At 46.9% G+C, this 12704-nt stretch overlaps 1 protein-coding gene and 1 long non-coding RNA gene across 3 annotated transcripts; both read left to right on the top strand.

Annotated features, from left to right (window-relative positions):
- The first annotated feature begins 7197 nt into the window (after positions 1-7197).
- LOC136498905 (galactinol synthase 2-like) lies at positions 7198-8425 on the top strand. 2 transcript variants are annotated; one of them, XM_066494611.1, is made up of 3 exons: positions 7198-7557; positions 7704-8005; positions 8133-8425. In XM_066494611.1, the coding sequence occupies exons 1-3, from the start codon at positions 7279-7281 to the stop codon at positions 8233-8235; spliced, it is 684 nt and encodes a 227-aa protein (XP_066350708.1). In that variant the 5' UTR covers positions 7198-7278; the 3' UTR covers positions 8236-8425. The 2 variants fall into 2 exon arrangements, with proteins under 2 accessions (XP_066350708.1, XP_066350707.1); XM_066494610.1 differs by having other exon boundaries at positions 8130-8425.
- Positions 8426-10206: 1781 nt separating this feature from the next.
- On the top strand, positions 10207-11498 carry LOC136499085 (uncharacterized). Its single transcript, XR_010769891.1, has 4 exons — positions 10207-10351; positions 10448-11059; positions 11153-11274; positions 11369-11498. It is a non-coding gene; the product is annotated as an uncharacterized lncRNA (long non-coding RNA).
- Positions 11499-12704: the final 1206 nt, after the last annotated feature.

Here is a 12704-nt window from a genome sequence, read left to right as displayed (position 1 = left end):
CTCTTCTACTACTCCTACTTCTACTCCTCCTTCTCCTACTCCTCCTCCTACTGCTACTACCCTACTACTAATACTACTGTTTCCCAACACTACTAATGTTGCCACCCTACTACTAACTAGTACTACTACTATTACTACTACTGTCCTACTACTAATACTACTGCTGCCACTACTACTACTCTATTCTCTCTACCCTACTGCTACTACTGTTGTCCTACTATTACTACTACTCCTGCTACTACTACTTCTACTACTGTTTTTGGAAGCATACTACTGCTCACTGTGATTATATATGCTCACTATGTTTACATATGCTTACTATTTTTACATATGCTCACTGTTTTTATAGATGCTCACTGTGTTCATAAATGCTCATTGTTTTTATAGATGTTCGCATATGTTATAACATACTAAACCCCAACTTGTTTTATTATAGTGGCAAGAAGAGAAGGGAATGAGCGCTGACCCACACAAAGATGACAACCTTTTGGAGCTCGTCGGCGACTTTTGCGCCTTCATATTGGACCAAATTATACACGTAAGAGGCACTTATCATGACCGAAAATCCGAGTTAGGAAGGCATCCTCAGTATCAACATCTTCGTGAGACAGAAAGGCTAGCTCTAGGCCGTTGATAACAATGTGTATGGAATGTGACATTGGTGTTACCTTGTAGAATGGTTTGGACTTGTGGAACGATTGGACTTGTGAATTATGTCTATATAATAATGAATTATATATGTTCTTGTGAATTGGACTTGTAATGTTAGTTTATATAATATTCTTGTGCTTGTGGATACCATGTTTGAATTATATATGTATATATGTTCTGGTCATATTTGAATTTTGAAATTTGAATTTTTTTGTGGAAAAATGTACCGGGCAGTTCTAGATTGAACCGCCCCTACAAATATAAAATATAGGGGTGGCTGGTGTTACAGCTGCCCCTACAAATGCCGCCTCTACAAATCGATTTGTAGGGGCGGCTTGGGAACCGCCCCTACAAACCCTTGATTTGTAGAGACGGTGTAGTGGAGGTGGCTGGCAAAACTGCCTCTACAAACTATCGCCAACCGCCCCTACAAACCCTTAGTGTAGCAGTGCATTTGTCTGTATAAAAGGATCAGATGCCCTCATGGTTTAGGTAGATGATTGCTAAAAGGTGGGGTGACTAGCTTAGTACTGGTTACCACTTCTTTCAGAACACTTGAATTTAGCACGAAGCCATGAATGGCAACATATGGATTATTAATGGTTATGCAAAAGCGTTTCTGCTAGAGTGCACACTTTCTGCTGCGGATGCCAGGATTCCAATGTGAGACATTGTCACATCTTGTACTGCTGGATATCTATCTGTGTTCTCTCATAAGCATCAAAATCGGTCACTGAATAAGATGGTCTGATTGCTGAGTTTTGTTATTTTTTTGTGTGTGATCGTTTTTCAAATATGTTGTTTCAGCGGCCTTTCTGATCCTTGAGAACTAAATTTACTTTCTGCCACTATGAAGCCATTTCAACTAGGGGTCTGGTCCTAATGTATCACTTTCTTGTGGTCTGAAACCATTGTTTGTGGTCTGAAAAATAATCATCTCTACCCCTACATAAACCATTGTTTGTAGAGTAATATATAGACTGACTGTGGTTTAACAATGATAATATTCTTCTTGACTAACATGTTTGCTTTTGTTGCTATATGTGCTGATATGATACCAATATGATTTCAGTACCGCGACGCAACAATTGTATCAAAAAGGTAGTGGTTGGATGTGATACCTGATGGGTTGTTGGATTATAGGCTAAAAGGATTGCGCTGCCACTCTATCAGGTTGACATTTCATATATCTCTTTATTATGAAGTGAAATTGATCTTCACACTGGTAATAGTTGTTTTGGTTTAAAAATATGCAGTGCAGATAGATGCACATGATGCTGTGTGTTGGGACCGTAAGGCACTTGTTAATCAGGTATATGCATTGGAATACCATTGAATCTCCAAACTGAAATTTGTAAGTGCATTGGATAATGGGTGGATGATTTTCTTGTGCTTGCGCTTGCATAGTGGAATTGTGATTCCTTTTTTGGGTTGTCTTGGCAGGTGATGTCTTGCTCCAGTGATCTAATTCCTCGATTGGGAAGACTTGGAACATAGGTGCTGGTTGGCATGTTTATATTTTAAATCCATGTTGTGGATGCAGCTTAACCTGTGTACTGAGGTGGGCATCCTACAAGCAGAATCCTTTTTGCCCACAATGCAAGGGGCCATCTGAATTTATCGGCATGCATCTCTCTCGATTGATGGCGACTCCATGCTCATCTGAAACTCGGGACTTATAGTTTCAGGTTAAATGTGAACTTATTTCTTTTCTGCAGCCTAGATAATGCTCTAACTATAGCTTTATGAGAAATTCTACTTAGACTTTCTTTTGTCACAAAACAAAATTGTCAAAATATACCTGGTTGTAGCTTCCAGATCCTTCTGAAGTGTTCACTTTTCTTATTTTATTTTTTTTCAGTTTCTTAATTCTGAAGTCCATTAATATATTTTAACACACAATAATGCATGGTCTTATTTAGCATGGAGACAGTGAGATAATAAGGGCTGCATTATTATTTTAGTCAATTTTGAGAGAATTCATGAATATGGTGATTATAATATGTTCAACTGTAAGATCCTTCTTTGTAGTGCTGTGTGGGCTTGAGAAATGACCAATCTCCGCGAGACAGTGAATCTGTGTTTCTTTCATTAGTTGATTTACTTTTTAGCTTTATGACTTATTTTAGTTTTATGATTTATTTTTTCTAGATGTCACCGTAGTGTTAGCACGTGCAATATACTAGTAGTAGTAGTAGTATAGTATAGTAGTCCATGCATTTTCATTCCAAAATTCATCCATCCCAGCTTTTGCACTCACTCTCACCGTCGAACCCCTCGTATTCGCCAAGTAAGACGATGGCCGAGGAGGAGGAGGAGGCCACCACCATCGTCGCGAGGGACCAGGCTGCACTCTCTGTTCTCCTACTCGCCAGCCTCAGCAAGGACAAGAACAAGAACCTCGCCTCCTCGCCGGTTTCTTTCCACGTCGTCCTCTCCCTCCTTGCCGCCGGCGCCTCGGGAGCCACGCGTGACCAGATCGTTGGCTTCCTGGATCCTGCGGGCGTCGAGGCACATGCTTTGCTCACCTCGAAAGTGGCCTCCGTCGTCCTGGTAACTCGCGACGACGTGGATCGAGATCGGCTATGGCTGTGACATCCGTGGTCCACCAGTGCTTCCTCAACGTCAAGGAGGAAGGAACCGTGGCGGCCGCAGCCACGGTGGCAGAAATAGAGATGGGTTTGACGAAGCCAGGAAAAAATTTAGGAGGGGCTGAACAAAAGAATAGAGGTTTTTTTATCTTCTCTTAACCTTAGCCCCTCCTACCTAATACATGTACGCATAAAATTTTAAGAGATGGCTTAGAGAAACTCCACGTGCTCAGGATGGGTAGGGGGGCTGAAGCCCCCCTAGCCCCACCGCTAGATCCGTCCATTTGGCATCTCCGATGATCCTCCTGTTGATTTTGTGGCGGACCACCCCTTCCCCTCTTCTTCCTCACGGAGGATGTCACTGGCGTGGTGGTGTTCGCAGGCCAAGTTATCGACCCATCATTCCATTATTAATTATTTTGTTCCTCCTGTAATCCTACCCCATGACATGCTGGCCAAAATAATTGAAAAAAAAAACATTTTCACCTATTTTCCATATGAAATTATTAGTACAGTAATTTCTACGTTACTAGTGAAGCTGAGCTATACCAAACAAGTCTGATGTTAAGCTGAGAGTATACAGCTATATTATATTACATGCAGTCAATAGCTTCCTGTAAAAAGGTCAAAGATTTAATCAACAAATGCCCAGAATGTAGGCGACGAGAGTCGAACATAGGGATATGTTAAGGCCCTAGGAGATAGGCTTCTGACCAACAGACACTGCCCCCCTTCCCCCCCCCCCCCCCCCCCCCCCCCTCGACTGATCCCACCAGGATCACTCAGGGGCTTGAGGACTATACCCATTGGATACGCTCGCATGTACCCTCTGGTTAAAGATCGGGTAGAGCCTGAGCGTAGCCACCACCTCCGCTCCAGGCTCGAGGGCTCGACAAGGCCACGAGATCCCAATCAACGAAGACCGAGCCTGGCCACAGCTCTACCCCAGCCCGAGCTGATGGTCGGGCCAGCCACCGATGCCCCGAGCGTCGGCCACCTCCCAAGTGCTGGCCAGCCCGCCAAGCATCCAAGGTTCGGGGGTTCCCTGGTGCCAGCCCAACCAACGGGCACGGGGCACTATCGCCCACTCCTCTCACAGAGTCATGCTGATGGTATGCAACAACAAGACAAAGCGCTGCACCGGCTCCAGAGGCGTGGAGGTCCTGGGCCCGCTCATCAGCCCCCTGAGTCGGGGCGCCTTCGCTACTAAGGAAGCCTCGAGAAGGCTTCACCTGGTGGAGGCAGGTCCACAGCAGACAGCCCCTAGCAGTCAAGTGCCAAGGCTACAGTGATGTCAAGCAGCACCCACAGCTAGCTCCCCCTGACTCCATGACATGTCGAGGTCCATCCATACCACAGCAGCACCCTCCTAAACCTCAGTGCACGAAGGGTATAGACTGTAGCCCCCAAACTGCCTTGTACCTGATCTTCCCAGGATATAAGCGGAAGGTCGGCTTCCATAGACGGGAGGATCTTCTCTCTTGCCTCATTCGCTAGGAGGCTAAAGAACAGAGCAACCGAGAGGAACAACAGAGTGCCTTCCTCCGGTAACCCAGCAAGAGCGAGGAGCGTTTCCCTTACTCACTAGGGAAGCAACCTCACCACCGACGAGCCGTAGGATAGCATTGAGCGATCCCCTACCAAACTCTCTTTCTCCTTCGTTGTAACCCTCCGATTTGGGTGCACTCGAATACAAAGACTACTCACTACTGGGCGTAGGGCCTCGGAATCCTGAATCAGGATACATCGCCTTGTCTCCTCTTGTGTTCTTTGAGTACCTAAGCCACCGAAGACCCACACTCCTAACATCCAACGAACAACGATGCTTGCCACAACAATGAACCTGCGACAGTAGGTAACCTATTCAGGTCTCCACAAAGACGGTAACAGTTGCTTGAAGTTTGCCGCCGAGCTTAATTTCTCTAGGGCAGGCCTACCAGTTCTTGGTGTTCTCATGAAATTCATGGCCACTCCAACAAGCCACCGTGGAGCTTATTCCCCACCTCTGATGCCATACTTTATAGAAGTGGGGCCACATGGCCAACTACCCACAACGGTTTCATGCTTCCTCCTGGTATACTGGTTCAGAACCTTCTATGCCCACAATCCACACGGTACTCTCACCATCCGATCCCGCGGCACTACCATGACGCCAGACGTATGCCTTGGAGCTAACGTTCCTAGTGTTCTTGTGAAACGCATGGCCACTACTACATCTACAAGCAACTGTGGAGCTTATCCCCACCTCTGATGCCATACTTTATAGAGTGGGGCCACATGGTAGTGTTTGCTTTAGTTTGGCCACAACGGTGTTCACGCTTCCTCCTGGTATACTGGTCTGAAACCTTCGATACCCACAGTCCACACGGTACTCTCACCATCCGATCCCGCGGCACCGCCATGACTCCAGACGTATGCCTTGGAGCTAACGTTTCTGGTGTTCTTGTGAAATGCATGGCCACTACTACATCTACAAGCAACTGTGGAGCTTATCACCACCTATGATGCCATACTTTATAGAGTGGACCCACATGGTAGTGTTTGTTTTGGTTTGGCCACAACGGTTTCACGCTTCCTCCTGGTATACTAGTTCGGAACCTTCGATACCCACAGTCCACACGGTACTCACACCATCCGATCCCGCGACACCGCCACAACGCCAGACGTATGCCTTGGAGCTAACGTTCCTGATGTTCTTGTGAAACGCATGGACACTACTACATCTACAAGCAACAGTGGAGCTTATCCCCGCCTCTGATGCCATACTTTATAGAGTGGGGCCACATGGTAGTGTTTGCTTTGGTTTGGCCACAACGGTTTCACGCTTCCTCCTAGTATACTCGTTCGGAACCTTCGATACCCATAGTCCACATGGTACTCTCACCATCCAATCTCGCAGCACCGCCACGACGCCAGACATATGCCTTGGAGCTACTGCTCCTAGTGTTCTTATTAAACGCATGGCCACTACTACACCTACAAGCAACCGTGGAGTTTATCCCCCGCCTCTGATGCCATACTTTATAAAGTGGGGCCACATGGTCAACTACCCATTTTGCTTCGGTTTGGCCACAGCGGTTTCACGCTTCCTCCTGGTATACTCGTCCAGAACCTTCCATATGCACAATCCATAGGATGCTCTTGCTGTCCGATCCCGCAGCACCGCCACGGCGCCACAAGTATGCTTTGGAGCTAACGTTCATGGTTCTTGTGAACACATGGCCACTTCTATACCTACAAGCCACCGTGGAGCTTTATCCCCCGCCTCTGATGCCATACTTTATAGAGTGGGGCCACATGGTAGTGTTTGCTTTGGTTTGGCCACAACGGTTTCACGCTTCCTCCTGGTGTTCTTATGAAACGCATGGCCACTACTACACCTACAAGCAACCGTGGAGTTTATCCCCCGCCTCTGATGCCATACTTTATAAAGTGAGGCCACATGGTCAACTACCCATTTTGCTTCGGTTTGGCCACAGCGGTTAAACGCTTCCTCCTGGTATACTCGTCCAAAACCTTCCATATCCATAATCCACATGATTATCTTGCTGTCCGATCCCGCGGCACCGCCACGGCACAACAAGTATGCCTTGGAGCTAACGTTCATGGTTCTTGTGAACACATGGCCACTTCTATACCTACAAGCCACCGTGGAGCTTTATCCCCGCCTCTGATGCCATACTTTATAAAAGTGGGACCACATGGTCAACTACCCATTTTGCTTTTGTTTAACCACAGCGGTTTCACGCTTCCTCCTGGCATACTCGTCCAAAATCTTCCATATCGTACACGCGATGCTCTCACCGTCATCCCGCGGCACCGCCACGGCTTCACAGGTATGCATGCCTTGGAGCTAACATTCCGAGACCTCCTGTTGCGTGTGTTGTCTATTTAAACCTCGTCGTCAGCAGTCGGGACCGACCACCAGCACACGCACCGTACCGTCGTGGCTCAGGCAATCAGCCACGCAACTTATAACCCTCCAAATTCCCAAACAAAGCTCGTTCTTCGCAAGCTGCCGGCCCGTCCCGTCGATATGGCGGACAAGAACGCTGCTGCGGCAGTGATGAAACCAGCGACGAGGGCGTACGTGACGCTCCTGGCGAACGACGGCGCCGATGACGATAGCTTCAAGGGCGTGGTGGGGCTGGCAAAGGGCCTTCGCAACGCCGGCTCGGCCTACCCACTGGCGGTGGCCGTGCTACCCGACGTGCCGGAGTCCCGCCGCCGCGTCCTCATGGATGAGCTGGGCTGCGTCGTCCGCGAGGTCCAGCCCTTGTACCCGCCCCACTACAACAAGCTCCGCGTCTGGGAGGTAATACTTTATTTATGGGCTACTACTTTATTTATTCGAACTTTCGAAGTAGCGAAATTGATCGATCCTGCGATGATATGTATGGTGTGTGTGCTCGATCGCTCAAGTTAATGTCGCCGTCGTGGCCGCCGGCCGGTTTCGTGCAGTTCGTGGAGTACGATCAGATGATGTACCTGGACGCAGGCTTTCAGGGGTCGTTGGAGAACATCCACGAGAAGTTCGAGCCGAACCACGGCCCGCCGCCGGCGCCCTACGTCGACGCCGACATGTTCGTGTACAAACCCAGCATGGCCACCGCCAGGCTCCTTCTCCACATGCTCGCCGTCATGATGAGGCCGCGCACCACCATCGCCGATCACGTCATGGTGTGGCCGCGCATCAGCATCGCCGATCACGTCATGATGAGGCCGCGCACCAGCATCGCCGATCATCAGCAAGCAGCGGCCAGGTGAGAGTAGATCGCCGTCGTTGAAGCGATTTATCGGCAATCGGCCGGCGTGTGTCTTTGAATCTGTCAGGAATTTCCACCCTACCTGGTGTTTATTGCTGATTGAACATCTGATTTCTTGCAGCAGCAGCCGACAATTCAGTAACAGCCTCACAACAGCCATGCAAGTGATGAAGGTATTCTTCATGGCGGCCGTTGCTGTTGTCACCATCTATCTTCACTATTACTAAATCTCTGTGATGGATCACTGGCGCCTGACGACTGACATGAAAAGGCCACCGCGTGTTTCGTTGGAAGTCCGCTGTCATGCTCCATTTAATTTCTTTTGCTCCCTGTTCATGAGCACCAGAAATCGCTTTGTTCTTTTTACTTAGAGTTGCAGACTCACAGGGGGATGGGAAACGAGAAATCGGTGCCATGTACAACATTTCTCTTATACAAAATATATATATATATATATATATATATATATATATATATATATATATATATATATATATATATATATATATATATATATATATATATAGGGAGAGTATATTCAGTAGTCAGGTTCAAAATAAGTTATTTTGTAGCCACCTCCATTTACGATAATTTTATATACCAATTTACGATAATGTCAATACATATTTACGATAGTTGGGTTACTATAACACAAGGGGATATTTACCATAACGTTATAGTAAACCACTTAGTAAGGAGTTACTATAATCTCGTAAATTAACATAGTAATTATCGTAACTCAAAATGGCTACAGAATAAGTTATTTTGCAGCCAGCTATAGGGTAGTAGTTCTATATATATATATATATATATATATATATATATATATATATATATATATATATATATATATATATATATATATATATGGAGAGGCTATTCAGCAGCCGGCTACAAAATAAGTTATTCTGTAGCCACCTCTATTTACCATAATTTTATATACTAATTTACCATAATGTCAATACATATTTACGATAGTTGGGTTACTATAACACATGGGAATATTTACCGTAACGTTATAGTAAACCACTTAGTAAGGAGTTACTGTAAATCTCGTAAATTAACATAGTAATTATCGTAACTCAAAGTGGCTACAGAATAAGTTATTCTGCAGCCAGCTATAGGATAGTAGTTCTGTATATATATATATATATATATATATATATATATATATATATATATATATATATATATATATATATATATATCCTACAACTAAAAAGAATAAAAATAAGACAATTTTTTGGTGCGACTTTTTTTTTAGAGTCGCTCCTCTTCCCGTCCGTGCGATACCGCGTCCCCCGCCGCCTGCTCCCTCCCCTCCCCTCAAATCACGCTCCATCTCCTCCGATCATGCTCCCTCCCTTCCCCATGCGCGCACCCAAGCCGCCGCCTCTCCCACGTTCCCTCCCCCTCCCCACGCATTCGTCCACGCCGCCGCCGTTCCCCTCCAAGCTGCCCCAGGCGCTGCCAGGCTCGCGGCCTCCAGGCAGGGGCGCGCGGCCAGGGGCACGGCCGGCGGAGCAGCCTCCAGCCGTGGACGCGGCCAATGCGCCAGCAAGCTCGAATCCGCACGCCGTCGCCGCCCCACTGCGCCCAAGTAACCGTCTAACCCTCTCGGTTCCTAGAAATACTTCTCGGATCCCTTCTACCGCGCAGAGTTTGTCAGGAAACCGTCGTTTGATTCTGGGAGCTATGATTCGCGCCCTCTTCCTAGACGAGTAGATCTGGATTAGCCTGCGAGGACGACGACCCCAGTAGTTCGGCTGCTACCGCCGTTATTAGTCGTGCGGGGACACGGAGGCGTAGTCCCGTGTCTTCTCATGCCGCGGCACCCCTAATCGTGGAAGTCAAACATTGACGACGATTACCCAGCGCTGCTCGTGCAGAGCTTAGCTGTGTAGCTTCACTGTCTATTTGCTTGATATTGCTGGCTGCTGTAGAACTCTATATTTAGGGGCTTATGGCGTTACTGTCATGCAAATGGCGGTGTTTCCTGAACTGGCTAGCTTGCTTGTATGACACCTACAGTACTTGCCATTTCTGTATGCCCATGCTGCCATGCATTATCCGTGAGGTGTATTACTTTTTGTTGTGGGTGTTGATTGTGCTTGTTGGTCAGTGCATTACTGTTTTACACGGGTATTGATTGTGCTTGTTGGCCGATCAGGGTGTTTATGGTGTGCAGGGGCGGGCGGTTGGCTTCTGAGAACATGTAACAAGTGTTGATATGAAAATAGGTTCCTGGAATAGTGGGTTCATTAGCAGTTTGGCACAACCTTGAAGCTGCAGAGGATTTCAAATGCCCTTTGTCATCAGCTCTCCACCTCCATTGAGTCAGAGGTATGCTGCTGTGCTGGTTTTCTTTGACATCGATTTCATCATGCTTTTAGTTTCGAAATTTCTGTAGTATCTGTAAAATGCGGTTTTTGAATGCAGATGATGACGTAGTTTGCAAAGGATCAGCTATTACATGCTTCCATGCAGGTCAAGATAAGTGTTGCAGCTATACAGACTGATTGGTTTTGAGGTCAAGTTGGACAAGGGTGATGGTGCTGAAAATGCACTGCACCAATTTATGAGTCAAACAACACGCACGCCTTTTGTCCATTGGATTCTGGTATTTGATTAAAGTCTATTTAGTTTAGCAGTTCAATCCTTGCCTCTGTGAGTTCCATTTCAGTAGGCAAAGGCAATGCTCCCCGTATCACTAGAAAGACTGAAAGAGAATCCATCGTCAATGAAAGTATGAAACTACTGATCAAAGAGAAATCCTGCTCTGGACTGCAGCGGGTGCTTGTGGCTGGTGCCGCCGCGTTGCTCTCCTGGCCTAATCCGGGAGCATGTGAGTTGCTTCTTCGAATTTACGATCGCCTTAATCTGCTTTGCCTTCTGCAGCGTTGTGCGTTTTGATGTACATAGTACACTGACCGCTCAGTGGGAGACAAGCTTGCATTTTGATTAAACTGTGCGTCTGAGCGCAATTCTGATCTGGTATAGCTGCAGCATAGGCTAAGAAAGGGTTCCTGTCTGTGGTCGACAAGAAGGCTGGTGAGAAAAGAAACATGATTTGTCTTACTTTTTTACTGCACACGATGTATTTTATCGTAACTTGTGTGAGGTTAATCACATTAACCTATCCAGAAAGTGGCCGTGCAAGGACAAGACAAGGTGTACAAAAGATGTGATAGCCTGTGAAGAGTGTGAGCATCAACTCTACTCCCACTAGCAAGGAGGATATCCGTGGTCTTAGTCCTCCGGATAAGGTTTACTATTCTCTTTTCCGTAAATAAAATGGGATAGTCCATAGTTATCTAGCGGAGAAGGTCCAATTTCAATTTATTGACTCCTATTTTTCAGTTTGCAGAGGCTTTGATACAAAAAGTTTTGGCACCGCCAACACAGAAGACAGTTTGTTGAGGCGAAAGAGGTGTGCCTTCCTTCCGAGTAGTCGTGCTTGATCTCCTTGTTCCTGTTTGAAAGGATCAAGATGCCCAAGAGGGGGGGTGAATTGGGCTAATTCTAAATTTTCTTGCAATAATCAAATCCTACGGATAACCCAATTAACCCCTTGAGCCTAGAAAAGTGTTTCTATCAAATTAACGCACAAAAGACTTGCAACCTATGTTTCAAACTTACTCTAGCATGGCAATTCTATGAATGTAAAGACAAGTATTGAATTGCTCAAAGTAAATACTTAAAGTAAATGCTCAAAGTAAATGGAGAGAGAAACGCGGCGATGTTTTGCCGAGGTATCGGAGAGTCGCCACTCCCCACTAGTCCTCGTTGGAGCACCCGCGCAAGGGTGTAGCTCCCCCTTGATCCGCGCAAGGATCAAGTGCTCTCTACGGGTTGATTCTTCGACACTCCGTCGCGGCGAATCACCCAAAGCCGCTCACAACTTGAGTTGGGTCACCCACAAGCTCCGCCGGGTGAACACCAAGCTCCCAATCACCACCAAGCCGTCTAGGTGATGGCGATCACCAAGAGTAACAAGCACGAACTCTCATTTGACCACGTGAAGCCTAATGAGAAGATGGATGCGCACTTGTCTACTCTTGATTCACTAATGAGATTTCACTCTTGGATTCTCAAATCACAAACACCTCACTAGGACCTTGCTCTTCTTGGCACTCACAAACTTGTTTCTCAGCTGTTGAAATGAGCAAAAGTAACTCCACACACGAGTGGAGCTTCTATTTATAAGACAGCCTGAAAAATGAACTGTTATGAGCTTCTGCGGGGTGACCGGACGCTCCGGTCATGCTGACCGGACGCTCCGGTCAGTTCAACCCGCGCAACAGTTTTCAAGTGATGACCGGACGCGTCTGGTCGCTCTTGGATGCTTACTGTACTCGACCGGACGCTGGATACTCAGGGTCCGATCAGTATTGACCGGACTCGTCTGGTCACACTTTCTCAAGTCTGGACCCTTACTGGAGTCGACCGGACGCTGGCCCTCAGCGTCCGGTCACATTGACCTTCCAGCGTTCGGTCACACCAGACTTGTTCTCCTCGGTCAAATGAACTGACCGGACCCTGCGGCCAGCGTCCGATCGCACCGGAGCTAGCGTCCGGTCAGTATTTGACCCTCCATTCACTTCCAACTCTCGATCATTTGTGAATGAAGTTTGCTCCATGGGATCAAAGGGCTTCGTAGGAGCTACCTAGAGCTAGTTTTAAACAAGTGTGCACC

This window comes from Miscanthus floridulus, chromosome 13 (genome assembly GCF_019320115.1).
Source record: "Miscanthus floridulus cultivar M001 chromosome 13, ASM1932011v1, whole genome shotgun sequence".
Classification (NCBI taxonomy): Eukaryota; Viridiplantae; Streptophyta; class Magnoliopsida; order Poales; family Poaceae; genus Miscanthus; species Miscanthus floridulus.
Note: the sequence above shows the minus strand (reverse complement) of the source record. Positions and strands in the feature narration are given on the sequence as shown.

Bases quoted from the DNA above. Each gene is read 5' to 3' on its own strand.
- LOC136498905 (XM_066494610.1), top strand. From the start codon at position 7,279: ATGGCGGACAAGAACGCTGCTGCGGCAGTGATGAAACCAGCGACGAGG. The intron at 7,558-7,703 runs GTAATACTTTAT...GGTTTCGTGCAG, and splicing joins ACAAGCTCCGCGTCTGGGAG to TTCGTGGAGTACGATCAGAT. The intron at 8,006-8,129 runs GTGAGAGTAGAT...GATTTCTTGCAG, and splicing joins CATCAGCAAGCAGCGGCCAG to CAGCAGCCGACAATTCAGTA.